We start from the raw sequence: 12966 nt of genomic DNA on the forward strand, positions 1-12966 counted from the left end.
TGTAAATCTGATACCCCTTAGAAGCCAGTGGGGTATCAGAGCTGTTACTAGACGCAAAGAGGGGCCGAGGAATTGCATTTAAAACTGGACTGGAAGCTCACACTAACAAGAACAGTAAGAGTAAACCATGGAGGGAAGTTGCACGTTTTTTTTTTTTTTTTTAAAGATTTTATTATTTGAGAGAGAGAGAGAGAATGAGAGAGAGCATGGGGGGGGAGGGTCAGAGGGAGAAGCAGACTCCCCGCCGAGCAGGGAGCCCGATGTGGGACTCGATCCCGGGACTCCAGGATCATGACCTGAGCCGAAGGCAGTCGCTTAACCAACTGAGCCACCCAGGCGCCCGGAAGTTGCACGTTTAACTCCATTCTGTGATGGACTCTTTCCAATACTAATCTATTTATGTGATTCCAGAAAGAACAAAGGGATGTCAAGGGAGAATGCTTTATAAAAATCTTACAGTTATCTTCAAAAGACTAAGAAAAGGGGGGGGGGAGGGGAGAAGAATGCCATTTTAGGCCCCGACCCACAGGTGGCCTTGTAGTAGGTCTGGCGCTAGGTGAAGAAGCTGCTGGAAACAGGGAGTGTCATCTTGCTGATGAGAAGGTGCGTCACGTGGAGGTGGATGGGAGCAGAGAACAGGATGTACTGAGCTGTTGCTTCTCGCGGTGAGCAGAAGTAGGGAAGGGAAGTGGGACTTGGGATCACTTGGGCACACCTCTTGAAGACCATGGACCTTTCAGAGCTCTTAAAACCCCCAGCATGGTGACCATTCTGGGCTGGGGAATGTGGCAGGGAGCAAGAACTCTAGTTCTAAAGCAAGATGGGGGCAAGGGGACTTCTTCATGCGGAGCTTCTACAGACCTGAGAGTTTTGCGAAGTCATCTCTCATTTTCAGACACTTTGGACGAATGAGGAGAGACATGCCTGATGTCTCCCCATTCTCTTCATGGTGGCCACGTTCCCAGCCTGGGTTAGAAAGCCAGAGGTCACGTCAGCCAAGGAAGGGCAGGACTCTGTCACCTCCCTTACGTAGTTCCTACAACACCTTCTATAATGTGGTTATTCCTGTTGTACAGATGAGGAACCCGGGCTCAGGGGAATTACATAGTATACGTGCCAAAGCTAACAAGTGGTGGAACTGGACTTGGCCCTCGGATGTGTCTGGCTCTGACGTTAGACCCCTTCATCCCCACTCCGGGACTCCCAGCAAGCTTTGCTCCATTGAGGTAGAGGTTCTGGCTTTTGTAAGCATGTTTAGATGAACACTAGTGGGCTTGGGGGAGAGAACGTAGACCTTCTCTTGGGTCTTCGTCTCTGTGTCTGTGAGCTCCTTCCAGTCATCACGCAGGTGAGCTCCTGGCTTCTCTCTTCTCAGTGCACCTGCTCACTGCCCTTCTCATGCACTCACTTCTTCCTCCTTACCAGCCGTTCTCTGAAATGTGTGTGTGTGTGTGTTTAAAAGCATTCTTTCAGTGGGCGCCTGGGTGGCTCAGTTGGTTAAGCGACTGCCTTCGGCTCAGGTCATGATCCTGGAGTCCCGGGATCGAGTCCCACATCGGGCTCCCTGCTCAGCAGGGGGTCTGCTTCTCCCTCTGCCCTCTTCCCTCTCGTGCTCTCTGTCTCTCATTCTCTCTCTCTCAAATAAATAAATAAAATCTTTAAAAAAAAAAAAAAAAGCATTCTTTCAGTAACTTCCTATTTGCCTAGTTCAGTAGCCTCTTATTGATCTTTTCCCTGTCTCAGTGTTTTCTCAACGTTTTTTCATCTCTGACTCATGTAGAAAATGAAAGTATTTGTATAGTGCACTGGGATAGCAGGTCAGGTTGCTTGAAACGAGGTGACCATCCTGGGGGATTGATACTGCTTCATTCACTCAGCACCAGTGAGGAAGCCCTGCCCCTCCTTTCCCTCAGCAGCATGTGGCTGAGAAGGCTGCCATCTTTTTTTTTTTTTTTTAAAGATTTTATTTATTTATTTGAGAGAGAGAGAATGAGAGAGCACATGAGAGGGGGGAAGGTCAGAGGGAGAAGCAGGCTCCCCGCTGAGCAGGGAGCCTGATGCGGGACTCGATCCCGGGACTCCAGGATCACGACCTGAGCCGAAGGCAGTCGCTTAACCGACTGAGCCACCCAGGCGCCCAAGAAGGCTGCCATCTTGAATTGGTTTTGTCATTGGTCCTGGGACCTGTCCTCTAGCAGCCGTGAGCCCTCTCTCTCCCCCAAGTCTTGGGATCATGTCCTCCTTATATAATCTTTAGGGACTTTTACTAACCTACTGTCATCAAGGGAGCAGATAATGTGATATCTCCAACCTAATTCCAAGAAGGAAACTTAGGTAGAGATTTATATTGTAAGGCCTAGAAATGCCTGGTACATGGGAGAGCTCAGTTTTTAAATGAGCATTGAGTGAATTTGCTTCCCACCCTGCTCCCCAACATACAAAAATGCTTAAGTTCATCCCACATTACCCTTCTCCCATCGCTCCAACAACCCATATTCTGTAATGGAAATTCTCATGAGAGAGAAGGGAGCCACTGTGAAAAATATAGCCTTGTCTCTATTTAGAAGTGTTGTCTTTTGAGGGCCCACCTGGTAATTTCTTTTCTTGTTGGTGTCTTGTGATAAGTGATAGCCTATCAGTAGCATTGAATAATTCTATCTCAACATCCTTCAGACAAGATACCACAACTCTAATGACACCTCAGCCAAAAAATGTTCCTGGTCAATGAACTGATTATCACAAGAACACCACATCCAGAAAGAGACAAGAGTGAGAAGAATGCCAGCCGCCTTCCTCTTCATTAAGTTGGGCACCTTCGGGTGGTCTCTTCAGACAGCTCCTCCCAATTCCCACTTCCTCTTGAGCCCTTACCCCTCTCTGCCTCCTGACCCCTCCGTCCCTGTGTGTCTGTGGCTCCCCTCGCCCTGACTCACTTCCTGCTTCTGTGCTCATCTTTCTGAGTCACCTTTGCTGATCCCTTTACTAACCCTACACATTTAGGCTTCTCCATGAATTCTACCCTTCAACCACCACCCCAACCATCTCTTTGATTTCCCCATATATTTAAAAAAAATTTGAATCGTGGCAGAACACACATAACCAGAATTACCATCTTCCTGGTTTTTTCTTAAGGTTTTATTTACTTATTTGACAGAGAGAGACACAGCGAGAGAGGGAACACAAGCAGGGGGAGTGGGACAGGGAGAAGCAGGCTCCCGGGGCTCGATTCCAGGAGCCTGGGATCATGACCTGAGCCGAAGGCAGACGCCCAACAACTGAGCCACCCAGGCGCCCCATCTTCACTGTTTTTAAGTGTCCAGTTCAGGAGTATTAAGTAAATCCACGGTGTTGTGCAGTGGATCTCTAAAACTCTTTTCATCTTGGGGAACTGAAACTCTGTCGCCATTAAACACGTCCCCATTTCCCCTCCCCCCGGCCCCTGGCAACCACCGTTGTGCTTTCTGTTTCTGTGAGTTTGATTACTTTACTACCTCTTGTAAGTAGAATCCTATAATATTTCTCTTTTGGTAAACTGCCTTATTTCAGTTAGCATGATGTCCTCAAGGTTCATCCATGTTGTAGCACATGTCAGAATTTCCTTCCTCTTGGAGGCTGAATAATACTCCACTGTATGTATATACCCCTTTTTGTTTATCCATCCATCTGTGGACAGACACTTGAGTCGCTTCTACCTTTGTCATTTGTGAATAATGTTGCGGGGAGCATGATCTCTGTGAGATTCTGCTTGCAGTCTCTTGGGCATACCCCCAGAGTGGAATTGCCGGGTCATACGATAATTCTGTTTTTAGTTTTTGGGGGAAGTGCCCTACTGTTTTACACAAATGTGCAGGGGTTCCAGTTTTCTACATCCTGGGCAACACTTGTTCCTTTGTTGTTGTTGTTAGTAGCCATCTTAATGGCTGTGAGTTGGTTCTCACTGTGGTTTTGAGTTGCATTTCCCTAATGATTGGTGACGTGCAGCACCTTTTCCTATGCCTGCTGGCCATTGGTAGATCTTCTCTGCGTAAATGTCTACTCAAATCCTTTGCTTATATTTAAAATCAGGTTGCTGTTGTTGAGTTGCTTCAGCTCCTTCTGTGGAGGGGGGTCTCCCCCTTCCTGTGGCCATAGCTGCCTCCTCTCTCTGGTCTGTGCACCTGACCTTTATCCCGAGCCCTACGATGCACTGCTGTCACCCTCACCACCCAGACTGCAGACTTCGGGCTCCTCTCTGACTTCCTGTGTCTTATTTCTCACGTGCAGGTGGTTGTCAGTTCTGTCTCCACCAGCCTGGCCTGATCCGTCCTCTCCCTTGTGCTGTCAGAACCACCACCCCAGTTCCAGGGTGCCTCGGGTAATCTCATGCCAATACATTTGGGTGTTGACTCATCTCTGATCTCTGGTGAAATCTCGGGGTGAGGTAGCGTGGGTGAAGGGTGGTGTAGAGCTTGAAAGAACATACTTAATAATATTTTATATTTGGGGGCGCCTGGGTGGCTCAGTTGGTTAAGCAACTGCCTTCAGCTCAGGTCATGATCCTGGAGTCCCTGGATCGAGTCCCGCATCGGGCTCCCTGCTCCGCGGGGAGTCTGCTTCTCCCTCTGACCCTCCCCCCTCTCATGTGCTCTCTCTCATTCTCTCTCTCAAATAAATAAATAAAATCTTTAAAAATAATAATAATAATATTTTATATTTGGAAAACAAAAAAGAAACTTTTTTATATGACACGGAATATAGTTCATAACATTCATTCTTGACTGTGGCCGGGGGGGGAGGGGGCTGTGCACACAGCAGATTATCTTTTAGGAACACCGATTTACAGTATTGATATTGATCAGAATGATGAAATATATGTGGAGCATTTAAACTATGCCAGGCACCAAGTATTTTATTCATAATATCTTGTTCAATCTCATGACAACCTTATGAGGTGGTTGGTATTATCCAGAAACGGAAGCTGAAGCCTGGAGAGGCCCCAGGTCACCCATCTAGGAAGTGGTAGATGTGGTATTTCAACTCTGGAAATCTGGCTCTAGAACTTTCTGTATTGTTAGAGGAAGCACAAGGCTTTTCTATTTTCCAAAAAAAGGGGCACGTGTTAAGTGGAACAGAGAAAACCTGGACTCAGGAACCCAGGCTTCTCATCTCCTCACTGCCCGCCCTGCCCCCCCCCTCCCCCCCCTGCCATCTTGCCAGCCAGAGTTCTCTCTCTGTCCTTTTTGGGCATTGTGGCCTGTGAGCAATTCCTGAGGTGGGTCCAGACACAGTCTCCCCTCTCTCACTTGCATGTGCTGTCACTCTGGAGCACCCTCCTCCTACTGTTGCCTCATTTTTTTTTTTTTTTTAAGATTTATTTATTTATTTTAGAGAGAGAGCACGACTCTGTGCTGAGCACAGAGCCCGACACGGGGCTCGATCTCACGACCCTGAGATCACAGCCTGAGCTGAAACCAAGAGTCGGACACCCAACCGGCCAAGCCACTCAGGCGCCCCTGCCTCAGTGGTATTTCTCCAAGGAGGCCTGATCCCTCATCCAAGCTGGACTCACTCTCCAGTTCCCCCTCCTTGTGCTTATCACGGGGCTCAGAGTGAAGGGAAAGCACCGCGACCTCCCCCCAGAGTGTGCAGGCGTGTTCATGGCCTTCCCAGCTAGACTGTAGGCAATCTGAGGTAAGACCTGCTTACTGACACCGAAGCCCTTCGGTCTCCCTCTGTGCCAAGCACAGAGTGCGGTGGGAAAACGGTAAGTTACTGATATTTCCCAAATGGAGGCTCAGGTCATCATAAAATCCAGAGCTGTGGTTTTGGCTCTTAATTTTCGTGGATCCACCAGAGTTCCCATCTTCAGAACAGACCCGGGCGTTGATCTTTGGATCAGAGGCCCTGGCCCCGCTCTTCTCACTGGGCCTTGATGCAGTTCTCTTTTCAGGGCTTTGCTTTTCCTGCTGCCCACAGCAGTTTTGTTAAGCAAACAGGAAGCTGCTCCAGGGAACTTACAGCCCATGCTAAAGTGAGCAGTGGCTGGGAGAGGAATAAGGGAGCTGGACAGTGTCTGCAGGGGAGTGAGGCCCAGAGACACTGGCTCGCTGGGCCTCCACAGAGGCTGGTTCCCTGTGCGTTTGTGGGGAAGGCTCTGGAGGGGCAAAGGCAGGGGCGGGTTGGGGGTGCATCTGTTCCTCAGTTGCCCCCGAGCTGGACAACAGCGACGGGAGAGGCAGTGGAAAAAGGCAAAAGTCACTTCGGTCATGGCGTCAGAAGAAAAAGTCAAGTCCTCTTTCTTTCTTCTTCCAGAGGCTAAGTGCTGTGGAAGAGGCTTTCCTCCCTCTTTGAAGGAGAGTTCCTTTCTTTTAAATTGCCCAGGGTGCCTCCCTCTGGCTTTCTGTCGAACTCCTCCTGCCCCACCCGACTTCGGATCCCATGACAGGCCTGTGTGACACCCCAGCCCCAGGCTGTTCACTTCCCTTGCTCCCGAGTCCTGCAGCCATCTGCACAGGGTCTGGGGGGCCCTCGGCACTACAGGAAGCCCTGAACGTATCTGACTCCCTCAGCCTTGGCTCTCCGTTTATTGTTTTTTCTGGGTCCTCTCCTTGCCCATAAGGCCTGGGGAGAAAACTTCCCTCGTGGGTAGAGATTGACCCCTGGTGGTGACCACAGCTTAGAGCCATTTGGGATCATAGACCCCGGCACTCAGAATGCACAAGGCCTCATTTGTTGTCAAGAAGCATCTGGCAGGTAGGCATTTGACCCAGTTTTAGGCATGTTTGCCCCCTGGCCGCCCTTAGGGCCCCGTGGAGCTCTTGAGTGAGGAGAGGAGCCAGCTTTGTGCTTTGGGGACCCGGGTAGCCACAAGGTCCTCCGACTGTGACAGAGTTCCATTTTGAGAAAGCCTTCTAAACTTCTTTAAGAAAAACTTGAGGGGCGCCTGGGTGGCTCAGTCTGTTAAGCATCTGCCTTTCGCTCAGGTCATGATCCCAGGGTTCTGGGATCGAGCCCCATGTCAGGCTCTTTGCTCAGCGGGGAGTCTGCTTCTCCCTCTGCCTGCCACTCCCCCTGCTTCTGTTCTCTCTCTCACTCTCTCTCTCTGTCAAATAAATAAATAAAATCTTTTTAAAAAAAGAAAAACTTGAAATAGTCTGCTATATTTTTCTTCTTCTTCATATTTCAGATTCTTTTGACACACATAAATGATTTTCCTCCCATTTCCTCAGAATGCCCTAACCTAAACTCATCATTTTTGATTATCTGCTATCTGGGGGAACGTAGACAGGTCTCTAGTTGATTTGTAATGTAGGGTTCGGAGGGAGAAGTGGGCTGATAGTCTTATTATTACAGTTAATTGTGTGACTAATGAAGGTAGGCATTATCAAATGTCACAGGTAATGGAATAGTTCCTATGATGTGGGAAAACTTTTCTGGTTTCACATACAGGACCGAGGAGAGTAGGAGGGACAGTGCCAAATGCTGCTGTATGTTTGCAAAATCTACACACATTCTTACGTACAGATGGATAAAAAGGAGGGACCAAAGATCTCTCACTCTAAATTGCAGTGTTTCTTCTTCCTGTTTGTAAATAGGGGGGTGTTTCTCCCGTGAGTCTCTGTTGTGCTTGGATGGGTTTGAAGATTTGGGTAGGGAGAGCACTTTTCAGAATTCCTTCTTAGACCTGAAAACCCAAGGCCCTGCCTTCCCGTAAATGCCCCCAGAGGAGGGGCTGTTTTCAGAGCCTTTCATGTAGGGCTTTGGCCTTTCCCAAGGGAACTTGAGGCATGGGGTCACCAGATCCGCATCCAGAGTCCCCGCTTCTGCACCCCCCTTCCAGGTGCCAGCAGACGTTGAGAAGTGTCAGGATCGGATGGAGTGTTTCAACGCCGATCTGAAAGCCGACATGGAGAGATGGCAGAACAACAAGAGGCAGGACTTCCGGCAGCTGCTCATGGGAATGGCCGACAAGAACATCCAGTATTATGAGAAGGTAAGGGGCGCGCCGGCAAGACCCCGGCCCTCTCGCGGAGGAAGCACGAGGAATGGCCAGAGCCTTTTGCAAGGGCCAGCCAGAAACGCAGAAGCAGAGGGCCCGCCAGCCCCACCTGCTTCCCTTATTTTGTGTGTCTGGTCTGGCGGCCCCTGCGTGGTCCTCGCCCCGCTGTGCGAGATGGGGGCGCAGACTTTGGAAGCAGAGCCCCTCCCGCTCCCGGTGCCCACAGGGCTCTCCCTGGTACACGCGGCTCGTGGAAGCAGCACTTTTCTCACCCGTGCCCTCTGGGGCTGGCGGACAGCTCCTTCCCAGAGTCCGAGGGCCTGCCGTGTGGGTGTGTTCAGGTAAAGGAGGCTTTGAGGTGACCCCAGGCCGCTGTGTGGTTCTGCCTGCGGGGGTTCCTCACTCTCATAGTGCCGTAGATCCCGCCGAATCCTTATCAAAATACTGTCCGGTTGTTTTTAAGACTTCAAAATACTGTTTGTAAATAGCCCCCCCAAAAAGCATGTAGGATTACAAAGGAAAACTATTAAAAACGTGGTTTTTTTCCCCCCATGAATCCCCTGGATTTGTGGAGTTTGCACCCTTCTCTCTCTCTCTCTCTCTCTCTCTCTCACACACACACACACACACACAAGCACACAGACCCACTTAGGGCGCTCATCAAGCTCCAGCAAAGTCTCTCACTCAGGGTTTGCTCTTGGCATTGCTAAACCCAGATCGTTTCTGCTGCTGAGAAACCCTGATATTCCTTGGAAGCTTAAAGTTAGAGATGAAGCATGGCCCAGTCACAATTCCACAAGTACCTGTAGACGTGAAACCAAGTGGGACAAGCATTAACTCGGCTATTCCCACTGCAGTTCTAGAAACACGTCCTCATCCCAGACTAGAAGAATCCATATCTTCTGAAGGCTTCTGCTGTTCGGAGGCAGCGTGTCTACATCTTTCTTTGGAGGAGGGCTAAGGAGAACAGTCACAGAATAGCCCTTACTGGCCAGGCCTTCGGGAGGGCTGATTGAAAGGGAGAGAGGAAGGTGCCGTCCTCCTTCCCCCAGGACCGTTTTTATAGAGCCCCTGCCGTGGCTGCCGGCACAGAGATGGACGCTGCGCATATGTCACCTCCTTAAATTTAACCCCCAACGTAACAACATGAAGTAGGTTTTATGGTTCTCCACGTAAAGCTGAAAAAACAGAGGCACAGTAAGGTTTTAAGACTGCCCAAGGTTACACAGCTTGAGTGACTGAACTAGGGTCAGACTCGGTTCTGCTGCGGCCACAAGTCTGAAAATTCCCACTCATGCACACTGTCGGTGTGGTGGGCGGGGGACGTGCATCTCTGGGGCCAGTCCCGACTGTGCAAAGATAGAAAGGTCACTCCGTGTGAACTGGCTGTGCCTTAGGCAGGGTCCCTCTCTGTGTCTGCCTCTTCCCCTGTAAAATGGGACTGATCCTTCTTCATTGAGGATTGTGAAGACAGTCAAACGATGCATCCCCGAGTCCCTAGAACATACCTGGCATATGGTAGACCCTCAGGGAGTGGTACTACCTTCCCTGATCCCCTCCCCACACCTCTGCTGTCCGACAGCCCTCCATTACACGGAAGCCGACCTGATCGGATGTGTCCATCACGCCTCCTCGTGATTAGCGCCAGCGCTCCCGAGGCCCCGGCCCCAGGACTCAAACCCAGGGCTTGTATCTTCCCAGATACCGCAAGTAGGGGCGCTGTCGTGGGGGCCTCCTCTTGGCTGCCACACACATTTAACATGGCCTGCTGTGTCCCTGCCGTGCACCAGGGACTGGGGATAGGTTGCTAAATGAAACAGCAGGACCCCTGCCATCAAGGAGCCCTCCGTGCAGTGGAAGATACGCATTAATCCAGAAATCCTGTCACTTCAGAGTAAGATACGTGCTCTACAGGGAAAGCACAGGAAACCTTGGAAGAAAATACTGGGGGCACAGTTCAGATCAGGGATGGAAGGAGGCAAGTGGAGTGGGCAGGAGAGGCCGATCTGAGGAAATAACATTTAACCTGGGTCTCAGAGACAAAGACTTGGAGAACAGGGAACAACATATGCAAGGGCCCTGAGATGGGAAGAAGTTTGAGCATTTGAAGACTGGAAAGAAATCTGGTGTGGCCTTGGTTCCCTATCGCTGACAGAGAAGGACCTTTCTAGATCTGAGATGATGGCCTAGGGAGAGAGCAGGGCCCAGGTGCCATGGACCCTGCATGGGGTCTCTCGCTGCAAGCAAGTTCCTGAAAGCTCCCCAGCCTTCCTTATGGAGGGCAGGGTCCGAGTCTAGTTTCTTCTCTGACTTCAGAGTCACTGAGGAAGGAAGCATGGAGCAATTTCGCCACCCTGCTCCCCAGCTTGACCGAAGAATGCCTCTCTCCTCCTATCTGCTCAGAGCTCCTCCCCAGATGACTCAGCACAAAGTCCTGCTTCAGCCTGAGCTGCTTCTAAGGAAGGCCTTGTGTGGTTCTTCTGGCCTGCCCTTCATGCAAGAGATGGCTCAAAGGGAGGATCCTTTCGCTAAGTAGGGTGCTCCTAGAGTCTTTAAGTTCAGTGCATACGGACACTGGCCCTTCACAAGGATCTGGAATGAAAGGGGATTGGTGTAGTGGAAAGATTTGGCCACTTACTAGCTACATGTCTTAGGCAAGTTATATAACCTCTCTGGGTCTCATTTTCTCCATCTATGAAGTGTGTGTGTGTGTGTAATAAGTAATAATTCTACTTCATAGAATTGTGAGGACTAGCAATAGTGAATGTAAAATACATCGTGTTTGGACCCAGTGAAACTCAATAGATAGAGTCCCCCCCTCCATTTTCCCTTTTGGGAGATCCAAGAGTGGCCCATACAACCAAAGCTGAGGTCAGTAAAGAAGAGCGGGGTTTCAGAGCCCCCTCTGAGTCAGATGGCTGGGCCATGCCAATATGATTTGCATCCTCAGCAAGTCCTACCCACCACCTGGAGCAATGTCTTCAACCTGGCTGAGGACGTCGGGCCCCATGGAAGGCTTGCAGCCTCTTACCTTTTCTGCTTTTTGAAGGAAAAGAATGTCTTCCAGTGAGTACCTTTCCACTCACCAGCTATGAGCTCCAGGGACAGTGCATGTAGGCCTTGCCGAGACCCTGCTGTCTTTGGTAGAGATGGGGGTGATGTATTCAAACACCTGTCACCTTCCCAGTTTCTGATAGCGATGGATAATAATGTGTAGATGTTGGACGTGACATGCATACATTACTTAGCCAGTACATAAGACGGAGAGATTAACAGTGAGAGGCTAGATCAGAGGAGAACGAAGAGCCTGATCCTGAAATCTGATGTTGATACTGTGCGTGTGTGTGTGTGTTGTCATTTCAGTGCCTCATGGCGTGGGAGTCGATCATTCCACTACTGCAGGAGAAACAAGAGGCCAAGTAAGTCCCCTCCTGGGACAGAGACTCTCCTGCCTACACAGGGCATGGTGTACCGGAACGCCCCTGTCGTGCAGAGAGACGGCACTGAGAAGCATCTCTCCTTTGTGTATTTCTTTCCCTGCCCGCCCCTCACCCCCTTCGTCCGCCCGCCGGTGGTTTTCCATTAGTTTCTATTCCTTAGTGGAGTCCGCAAGGCTATCATCATCTCTCCACGAAACAGCATTCCTCCGTGGCACGAAGGAACCTACGAAATGGAACACTAAGAAGATTTGCAGCCGAGGGACGAGACGACCCAGCTGACATTCTGACATTGCATTACGGTTTCCTGTTTGCGGGAACCGCAGAGTTGCCTGTGGTGGAAGAGAGCCCGGGTTTTGCTTTTCAAGGACACGAGGAAGGCACGGACAGGAGGCAGCCCCTGTTGTCCGTGGACACGTGGTGACTACGGAACGGACCTCCATGGGGCAGTGACTTGTCTCGGCCTAGAAGGAGGTGTTGGTACCTCCGTGGAAAGCCCTTAACTAACGTACGGTGGCCTGTAGCTGTGTGTGCGGCCCGCCGCCTGCTTGTGATGAGCGACAGCTGTCTTGTTGCTTCTGGTTCATTCAGGACCGTTTATTTCAGTGTCTGTATGCATCTGTGCTAGAGCGAGCGAGCCAGTGTCCTTGTCCTCACGCGATACCTCGGGAAGCCGAGGGGGGCAGTGCTCCCCAAACTTGTTTCTGACACTAGAATGCAGCAGACTGGAAACTTGTAAAATGGGGGGGGGGAAAAGGTGCATTTTTCTCTGTGAAGTTCTTCGATGTTCTCTTTTGCCTTGTGAAGTGCCGTCAGAGTAGAGATTAGTCCTGTTGTGGGGAATCCGTGTTGTCTGGAAGTCAGAGTAGCTCCCCAGTTGCTGGGCTCGGTGGGCACACACCAGGCCCCATCCCCACGCCTGTCCTGGGCAGTTTGCCTTTACCTCACCCGAAATTCCTCATTTAATGTTTTCCTGCCGTGTCCACTGAATGTTTGGGCAAACTTTTGGTGAGAGGCTGTTAACGCTGTCGTGACCCAGTTGAGATTTTGTAAACTCAACATGAATGTTCTACATGAAGTGCTTTAACCCTTGATAATTCCCCAGTCAGGAAGAGAAGTCAGTAACCGGATGGGCCTCGGAGATGACAAGTGTAGCAGAGAACGTCTTCGCTTCTAGATAAGCTAGGATCTCCTCCGTTTGCAGCCAAACCCCTGGGGACCGCCAGCTGCATCTCCAGTCTTCACTTCGAACCATGACCAGGTTTGCTCTCTTTGCAAATCAACACAAAGCAGACAAAAGAGGATCTATCTTCCAACTCATTTTGTTTCCTCCTGAAATGAAGCTGCCTAGGTCATGTTGTGTCCTTTCATCTGTGGCTCATCCCCTCTGAAATGATAAATCTGAGCCTCAAAGAGGCGGTAGTCTGTTTGTAGCGAAGCGAGCTGTGCCAAGATGCGGGCGCAGACACAAGTTAACCCGCAGATGCGGGGCACTGTGCGGCATGTCGAAATCACTCCGTCCCGCGTCCACCTGCGGCACTGACCCCGGGC

The 12966-nt window shown here is 50.4% G+C and overlaps 1 protein-coding gene across 1 annotated transcript in view; it reads left to right on the forward strand.

The window, feature by feature from the left end:
- The window catches only part of SNX30 (sorting nexin family member 30), a 106114-nt gene extending 94129 nt beyond the window's left edge, over window positions 1–11985 (forward strand). Inside the window, exons 8-9 of the mRNA XM_021691388.1 lie at window positions 7820–7972; window positions 11342–11985. Coding sequence (XP_021547063.1) covers window positions 7820–7972; window positions 11342–11401 — 213 coding nt within the window. The 3' untranslated portion in view covers window positions 11402–11985. The remainder of the gene's footprint in view (window positions 1–7819; window positions 7973–11341) is intronic.
- Window positions 11986–12966: the final 981 nt, after the last annotated feature.

Source organism: Neomonachus schauinslandi, chromosome 13 (genome assembly GCF_002201575.2).
Source record: "Neomonachus schauinslandi chromosome 13, ASM220157v2, whole genome shotgun sequence".
In the NCBI taxonomy this organism is placed as follows: Eukaryota; Metazoa; Chordata; class Mammalia; order Carnivora; family Phocidae; genus Neomonachus; species Neomonachus schauinslandi.